At 46.1% G+C, this 8,870-nt stretch overlaps 1 protein-coding gene across 1 annotated transcript; it reads left to right on the forward strand.

Annotated features, from left to right (window-relative positions):
- Positions 1 to 3,421: 3,421 nt before the first annotated feature.
- Positions 3,422 to 3,915, forward strand: LOC103262990 (60S ribosomal protein L26-like). Its single transcript, XM_008060666.2, has one exon. The coding sequence runs from the start codon at positions 3,455 to 3,457 to the stop codon at positions 3,890 to 3,892; it is 438 nt and encodes a 145-aa protein (XP_008058857.1). The 5' UTR covers positions 3,422 to 3,454; the 3' UTR covers positions 3,893 to 3,915.
- Positions 3,916 to 8,870: the final 4,955 nt, after the last annotated feature.

Consider the following 8,870-nt stretch of genomic DNA (forward strand, 5'->3'; position numbering starts at 1 on the left):
CTTCTCGTCAGGTGGGGCTGGTCGTTACTGAACCTGTGAAATACTCCCTGGCCGCTTCCTAGACTCAATCTCGGGATCTACAGGGGAGCCACCTGGAAATCTGTATTGCCAACAGAAGTGTCAGGTGATCCATAAAACTCAGCAAGTTCCAGAAAACTGAAAGCCTGAGCTACTGGAAGAATGTCACCATGACCTGAGATAAGATAGGGAAAGATAGGGAAAGCTGCAGGTAGAACAGGTTGGGGGGCAAGGTCGTACATTAAATTTTGGACATGTTGGGCTAGAGATTTCTATTACTCACCCAAGAGGAGGTGTTAAGGAGAAAGGTGAGTTTGGAATTTTTAGACTTGGACTGTAAGTGAGACTCTAACTCAAAAAAAAAAAAGGTGAGACTCTAACTCAAAAAAAAAAAAAAAGTCTGAGCTGAAGTGAATTAACCTAATGTGGTGGATTGCTGACCACTAAGTATCCAGTTAAGGAACTTAATGGTGTTTCGGCTAGTTAAGTTTGTAAATTTCATCTTGTGTGTAGGGCTACAAGCCTAACCCTTTTTGCCCAGGCCTGTGACGCCACCTAGCTTCCTCGGTGATCATTTTGTTTTATTATACTTTTCATTGTCTTTTAAAATAACAACACTTGATGCCTGGAAAATAATAAATGTGACATGTAAGTTATAAAGTATAATGAATATTCATGAATCTAACAACCAGTTTAAGAACACATCAGGTCCCAGATGGGTGGCGCAGCCTGTAATCCCAGCACTTTGGGAGGCCGAGGCGAGTGGATTGCCTGAGCTCACGGGTTCAAGACCAGCCCGGGCAATTTGGCAAGCCCTCATCTCTACAATAAAACAAAAATTAAGTGGGCATGGTAGTGCAGACCTGTAGTTCCAGCTACTTGGAAGACTGCGGCGGAAGGATTGCTGGAGCCCAGCAAGTCGACACTGGGGTGGCCATGAGTGTGCCACTGCACTCCGGCCTGGGTGATATAGTAAGACTCCAACTCAAAACAAAACAAAACAAAAGAACACATCAGCACCATCTCATCTACCTATTCCAGCCGTTCCTTCCCCCAGAGGTAAAGGTCTCTTTCCTGAATTGTGTGTATATTTCCTTTTATTAAAAAATAAATAGTTTTGACATGATACATGCATCCCTAGATATACCATAGAACGTTTTTACTCAAAGTGTAGGCTGGGGACCAACAAAGAGCTTGTTGAAAATGCAGAATTGGAGCTGGGCTCGGTGGCTCAGCCTGTAATCCCATGCCCTTGGGAGGCTGAGGTGAGTGGACTGCCTGAGTCCGTGGGTTCGAGACCCACCTGGGCAGCGAGACTTCATCTCTACAATAAATCAAAAAATCAGCCGGGTGTGGTAGCGCATGCCTGTAATTCCGGCTACTCGGAAGGCTGAGGCGGAAGGATCGCCGGAGCCCAGTAGGTCGAGGTTGTGGTGGCCGGGAGCAGCCACTGCACTCCAGTCTGGGCGACAGAGTGAGACTCCAACTCAAAAAAATAAATAAATAAAAATAAATTTAAAAAGACATCACACTGTATGGAGTTTGTTCCATATAGCTATCATGGTTTTTTTCCCCCCTGTTTTGTAATATTTCACTGTTTGACTCTAATTCATGAATCCACTTCCCTAGAGGGACTATTTCTAGCAGCACTGCCATGAACATCTTGTACATGTCTCCTGGGGCATATAGGCAGTTGTTTCTAGTGTACTTGTACACCAGGTGAACTTATAAAGTATTTGCATGTTCAACCTTACTAGATAGTGCCAGATTGTTTTCCAGATTGTTGTACCAATTTGTACTCCTCTGGCAGTGCATGAGGGTTCCCTTTGCTCTTCACTCTCACCGCTTGGTTTTTAGTTTGAAACTTTTGCTAATCTGATGCATGTGTGATGGCATTTAACTGTAACTTTAATTTGCATACTTGCTCATCAATATCAATTTCATACGTGTTTCCTCTTCTATGAAATACTTCTGCTGGGCGTGTGGCTCAAGCCTGTAATCCCAGCACTTTGGGAGACCGAGACAGGAGGATTGCCTGAGCTCATGGGTTCGAGACCAGCCTGGGCAACTTGAGAACTCATCTCTACAATAAATCAAAAAATTAGCCGGGCATGGTGGCGCCTGCCTGTAGTTCCAGCTACTTGAAAGGCTGAGGCGGAAGGATCGCCGGAGGCTGCGGTAGCCGTGAGCGTGCCGTTGCACTCCAGCCTGGGTTACAGAGTGCGACTCCGACACAAAAAAAAACAAATAGAAAGAAAGAAATACTTCTTCCCCACCATAATGGCTGCAACTGGAGCGGCTATTTTGGTCTATTTTTCTATTGGATTGTGTGGTAAGTAGAATAATGTCCTCCCAAAGTTGCTCACCTAGAACTTGTGCCAGGGATACCTTACAGGACAAAGAGGACTTTGCAGGTGTGATTGAGGATCTTGAGATGGGAGGTTATCCCGGTGGGTCCCATGTAACCACAAGAGTCCTTATAAGTGAATAAGGAAGACAGAAGAGTCATGGAAGCAGAAGTTCCACTGATGTGAGTGCTGACTTTGAAGATGAAAGGGGGCCAAGAACCAAGGAACACGGGCAGGCTCCAGAAAGCTGGGAGAAGCAAGGAAAATAATTTTTTCCTGAAGAGAGAACACAGCCCTGTCGACATTTTAATTTTAGCCCAGTGAGACTCATTTTGGATTTCTCGTCTCCAGTACTATAAGATGACAAATTTGTGTTGTCATAAGTCACTAAGTTTGTGGTAATTTGTTATAGCTGTAATACAAAACTAATACAGATTGTTTGCTTTTTTTTTTGAGTCGGAGTCTCAATCTGTTGTCTAGGCTGGAGTGCAGTGGCACACTCACGGCCACCCCAGTGTCTACCTGCTAGGCTCAGGCAGTCCTTCCGCCTAAGCCTTCCACGTAGCCAGAACTACAGGCACATGTTACCACGCCCGGCTAATTTTTTGATTCATTGTATAAATGAGGTCCCGCCAAGTTGCCCAGGCTGTTCTCAAACCTCTGGGCTCAGGCAATCTCCTCACCTTGGCCTCCCAAAGTGCTGGGATTACAGGCTTGAGCCACCACACCCGGCCTCCTTTTTTTTTTTTTTTTTTAAGTAATTGATTTGAAGTTGTTCTCTTTTACCACTTAGAGACAGGGTTACCCAGGACTGCAGTGGTTATTCACAGGTATAATCATAGCTCACTGCAACTGCTACCTTCTGGGCTCAAATGGTCCTTCTGCCTTAGCCTCCTGAATAGCTGGAACTACAGATGTGTGCCACCACACCTGGCAGTTTTCAATTTTTTGTAAAGATGAGGTCTTGTTTTGTTGCTGAGGCTGGCCTTGAGCTCCTGGGCTCAAGTGATCCTCCCACCTCAGCCTCTAAAAGTGTTGGGATAGATCTTTCTCTTTTTGCGGCCATCGCCAAAGGGGCTGCGGCCAAAATGAAGTTCAATCCCTTTGTGACTTCAGACCGAAGCAAGAACCGCAAAAGGCATTTCAGTGCACCTTCCCACATTCGCAGGAAGATTATGTCTTCCTCTCTCTCCAAAGAGCTGAGACAGAAGTACAATGTTCGATCCATGCCCATCTGGAGGGATGATGAAGTTCAGGTTGTGCGAGGACACTATGAAGGTCAGCAAAGTGGCAAAGCAGTCCAGGTCTACGGGAAAACATATGTCATCTACATTGAACGGGTGCAGCAAGAAAAGGCAAATGACACAACTGTCCATGTGGGCCTTCACCCCAGCAAGATGGTTATCACCAGGCTTAAACTGGACAAAGACTGCAAAAAGATCCTTGAACGGAAAGCCAAATCTTGCCAAGTAGGAAAAGAAAAAGGCAAATACAAAGTAGAAACCATTGGGAAGATGCGAGAATAACGTAATCTTATAGACAACTTCCATTAAAAACTGCTAACATGAAAAAAATAAAAATAAAAAAAATAAATAAAAGTGTTGGGATATAGCTGGGTGTGGTAGTGCACACCTGTAGTTCCAGCTACTTGGAAGGCTGAGGTGGAAGGCTCACCAGAGCACAGCAGGGCGAGGCTGCAGTGGCCGGGAGTGGCCACTGCACTCCAGTCTGAGTGACAGAGTGAGACTTCAACTCAAAATAAAAAAAATAAATAAACAAAATAAAAGTGTTGGGATTATAGGCATGAGCCACTGGGCCTGGTCAAAGAGGTTTTGTTTTGTTTTTTGGAGTCGCAGTCTCACTGTCACCCAGGCTGGAGTGCAGTGGCATACTCACGGCCACCGCAGCCTTGACCTGCTGAGCTCAGGCAATCCTTCCACTTCAGCCTTACAAGTAACTAGAACTACAGGCCTGTGCCATCATGCTCAGCTAATGTTTTATTTATTGTAGAGACGAGGTCTTGCCACATTGCCCAGGCTGGTCTCAAACCTGTGGGCTCAGGCAATCCTCTCACCTCTGCCTTCCAAAGTGCTGGAATTACAGGTGTGAGCCAGCTACCATGCCAAGCGCAAAGGTGTTTTTTTAAAAAATGTATTCTGGATATTAATCCCTAAACAGTGTTCTATGATGCGGTATCCTCTCCCAGCTCATACTTCATCCCACCCTTCATTTTCCTCACTGTCTTCCTTTGTCAGCCCTTGTTCAATGTGTCCACAGCAGGATTCTTAGATAATTTCTTTCTTCCTAGACAATACACATTATAAATATGTATATATGTCAGCAGATAGTAAGTGTTATAAAACAAAACTGAGCAGGCTGTAGGAAATAAGGAGGGCTTGGGGTGAGGATGGGGCATCATTTTAAACAGGGTCTGCCAGGGTAGGTCTTATTAAGAAGGTGATTTTTTATAGGGATTCGACCATATGCATATCTAGGGAAGAACCTTCAGGAAACAGTGCAGATGCCTGAATACAGGAGTGTGTCTGCCTGGTCAGAAGAGACAAGGCTGGCATGGCTGTCAGAGTGGGCAAGGGGAGAGGAAGGGATTAAAAAGTGTGTAGGTCCTTGGAAGGGCTTTGGCTTTTATGAGGGAAACCAAAAAAACCCCAGAACTTTTTTTTTTTTTTTTGAGTTGGAGTCTCACTCTGTCGCCCAGACTGGAGTGCAGTGGCCGCTCCCGGCCACCGCAGCCTCGACCTGCTGGGCTCCAGCGATCCTTCCTCAGCCTTCCAAGTAGCTGGAACTACAGGCGCGCGCTGCTACGCCTGGCTCATTTTGCTTTATTGTAGAGATGAGGTCTCGCCAAGTTGCCCAGTCGGGTTTCGAACCCGCGGGCTCAGGCAATCCACTCACCTCAGCCTCCCAAAGTGCTGGGATTACAGGCTGAGCCACCGAGCCCAGCTGTTTTTGTTTTTTTATGAAGATGTAAGGTACAATTCAGGGTTAGGTATACAAACAATGATTATACATGTACCCTGGTTGATGAGGTGTGCCCCTCCTTCCCCTAGCAGTTTCCCTCAACTGCCAATCCATCCCCCCTCCCCTGGCAGTTTCCCATTACTGCCAATTCCTTTTTTATAGTATTATAATTGTTTAAGGTCCACTTATGAGTGAGAACATATGGTACTCTTTTCTTTGTTTCTGTGATAGATCACTGAGTATGATCGACTCTAAATCCATCCAAGTTGCTGTGAAGTCCATATGTTTGTTCTTCTTTATGGCTGCATAATATTCCATTGTGTATATGTACCACATTTTAAAAATCTAGTTCAGCTTTGATGGATAGCATGGTTGGCTCCATATTTTTGCTATTGTGAATGAATTTATTTAAGAATTTTTGCTATTGTGAATAAATTTATTTGTTAAGAATTGTGGGTGTGGCGGCTCAAGCCTGTCATCTCAGCACTTTGGGAGGCAGAGGTGAGGGGACTGCCTGAGCCCACGGGTTCAAGAACAGCCTGGACAACTTGGTGAGACCTCACCTCTATGATAAATAAAAAAATTAGCCGGGCGTGGTAGCATGTGCCTATAGTTCTGGCTACTTGGAAGGCTGAGGTGAAAGGATTGATTGCCTGAGCCCAACAGGCCGACGCTGGAGTGGCCTTGAGCATGTGTGTCACTGCACTCCAGCCTGGGCGATGGAGTGAGACTCCAACTCACACACAAAAAAAGAATTGTGTATTTATTCTTACATGTTCAAGCTTCAGTCACCTTCAAAGGACTTTCTGTTTGATGTAATATACCTATCGAAACACTTTTTCCACTGCCCAAAACAGTTTTTGAACTTGTCCATTTTGACACCTTTTGGTGCTTCTGCTATTTTTTGTTTCACCTCTTCCACATGGGGAAAACATTTCCCTTTGGGGACTTTTTATATCTGGGGAAACAAAAAAAAAAAGTCCCTTGGGGGGAGATTGGGTGAATAGGGAGGGTGGGGCACAGGGCCATGAGATTTTTGGTCAAAAACTGCTGAACAGGACAACTCTCTTTCGGGTCCCCCTCCTGCTGCGGGACCTTTTCTGTCTTCTTTTCCTGCTTTCTCACCCCTCTGTGATACAAACAAACAAAAAACTGCTCAACACTCAGTGTGGTGTGGGCAGGTGTACTCATAAATCACCCATTGTGAAATGGGCAGGTGCGTTGAAAGAAATCTCTAAAAAAATTCACTGAAGTGGAATGCAGCCTCTCATAACAATGCTAGCTGGTAGATGGATGCCAATGGGTGCCTAGAACACATACCTAGTGGGAGAAGTCTGTACTAGAATGAGACTGACCTCCAAAAAATCATGGGTTTTTTTGTTTTTGTTTTTGTTTTTTTTGAGTTGGAGTCTTACTCTGTCATCCAGGCTAGAGTGCAGTGACACACTCATGGCCACCACAGCCTTGACCTGTTGGACTCAAGGATCCTTCTGCCTCAGCCTTCCAAGTAGCTGGAATCACAGGCATGCACCTGCATGACTTGCTAATTTTTAAATTTATTGTACAGACAAGGCCTTGCCAAGTTGCCCAGGCTGGTCTTGAATCCCTGGTCTCAGGCAATCCTCTCACCTCTGCCTCCCAAAGTGCTGAGATTACAGGCATGAGCCAAAGTGCCCGCCTTTTTTTTATTTTTAATTTTTTTAAACAGCTAGTTCTCACTCTATTGCTCAGACTCAAATGCAGTAGTGTGATCATAGCTCACTTTAACTTCAAACTCCTGGCATTAAGTGATTCTTTCTCCTCAGCTTCCCAAAGTGCTGAGATTACAGGTATGAGCCATCACTCCCAGCCCTGAGTTTGGAGTTTTTTTAAAAGGGCTAAGCGGGAGATTTAAAAAACTGGGCATTACTTGCTTACAGATGGTGTTTGAAACCATGAGACTGGACAGAAAAGATAAGAGGCCCACTCTATTGTGGTCGCTTTAATCGGAGGCCAGGCACAGTGGTTCACACCTGTGATCCCAACACTTTAGGAGGCTGAGACTGGAAGATTATTTGAGGCCAAGAGTTTGAGACCAGCCTGGGCAACATAGTGAGACCTCATCTCTACAAAAAAAAAAAAAAAAAAAAGGCAAGCATGATGGCATGTGCCTGTAGTCCCAGCTACTCAGGAAGCTGAGGCACAGGGATCACCTGAGCCCAGGAGTTCATGGATGCAGTGAGCTGTGATCATGTCACTGCACTTCAGCCTTGGTGGCAGAGTGAGACTCTGACTCAAAAAAAAAAGAACTGTTGGCGAGGAAAGGAAAAGGCAGAAGGAAAGCCAGAAGAGTACGTTCTCTCCAACGTAAGTGAAGAAGCTGTACCCAGGAAGGTGTGGTCTGCCAGGTCAGGTGCCACCCAGAGGCTGGTAAAAGGAGGACTGAGGACAACCATCAGGACCAGCAGCCCTGAGGTTATTGATAGTCTCAGCAAGAAGAGTTGAGTGGAGTGTGGGGGTGAAAGACTGGCTAGAGGAATTTTTTTTTTTTTTTTGAGTTGGAGTCTCACGATGTCACCCAGCCTGGAGTGCAGTGGCTTCTCCCGGCCACTGCAGCCTTGACCTGCTGGGCTCCGGCGATCCTTCTGCCTCAGCCTTCCAAGTAGCTGGAACTACAGGCGTGTGCTACCACGCCTGGCTGATTTTTTTTTTTTTATTTATTGTAGAGATGAGGTCTCGCCAAGTTGCCCAGGCGGGTCTCGAACCCGCAGGCTCAGGCAATTCACTCACCTCAGCCTCCCAAAGTGTGGGATTACAGGCTGAGCCACCGAGCCCAGCGGCTAGAGGAATTTAAGAAGAGAAGGGGAGGGAAGAAGTGGGAAGTATCTAGTGTAGATGGCTATTTCAAGGAATTTTGTTGTAGAGGTGAGCGGAGGTACCAGACATAGCTGGTGGAGAAGTGAAGTCTAGAAAACTTTATTTATTTATTTATTTATTTGATTTTTTATTTTTTCAGACTCGGGGTCTCGCTTCATCACCCAGGCTGGCCAGCAGTCTCAACCTCCTGGGCTCAAGCGATCCTTTGGCCTCAGCCTCCCAAGTAGCTGGGACTTCAGGGGTGCATCACCTTGTCTGGCTCATAGTTTTGATTTTTTGGTAGAGACAAGATCTCGTTATGTTGTCCAGGCTGGTCTTGAATGCGTGGGCTCAAGCAATTCTCCTGCCTCGCTTTACCAAAGGGCTGGGATGACAGGCAGGAGCCACTGTCCCTGCCCAGTTTAATGTTTCTTGAGTGCATGGCAGAATGAATGAAATAATGAGACGAATTAAAGACAGGGGATGGGCCGGGCTCAGTGGCTCAGCCTGTAGTCCCAGCCCTTGGGGAGACCGAGGTGAGTGGATTGCCTGAGCCCGCGGGTTCGAGACCTGCCCGGGCAACTTGGCCAGACCTGATCTCTACAATAAATCAGAAAAATTAGCCGGGCATGGTAGCGCGCGCCTGTAGTTCCAGCTACTTGGAAGGCTGAGGCAGAAGGATCGCGGGAG

Source organism: Carlito syrichta, unplaced genomic scaffold (genome assembly GCF_000164805.1).
Source record: "Carlito syrichta isolate Samal-C Ts95f unplaced genomic scaffold, Tarsius_syrichta-2.0.1 Scaffold304688, whole genome shotgun sequence".
In the NCBI taxonomy this organism is placed as follows: Eukaryota; Metazoa; Chordata; class Mammalia; order Primates; family Tarsiidae; genus Carlito; species Carlito syrichta.

Excerpts from the sequence above, each read along its gene's own strand:
- LOC103262990 (XM_008060666.2), top strand. The coding sequence starts at position 3,455 with ATGAAGTTCAATCCCTTTGTGACTTCAGACCGAAGCAAGAACCGCAAA.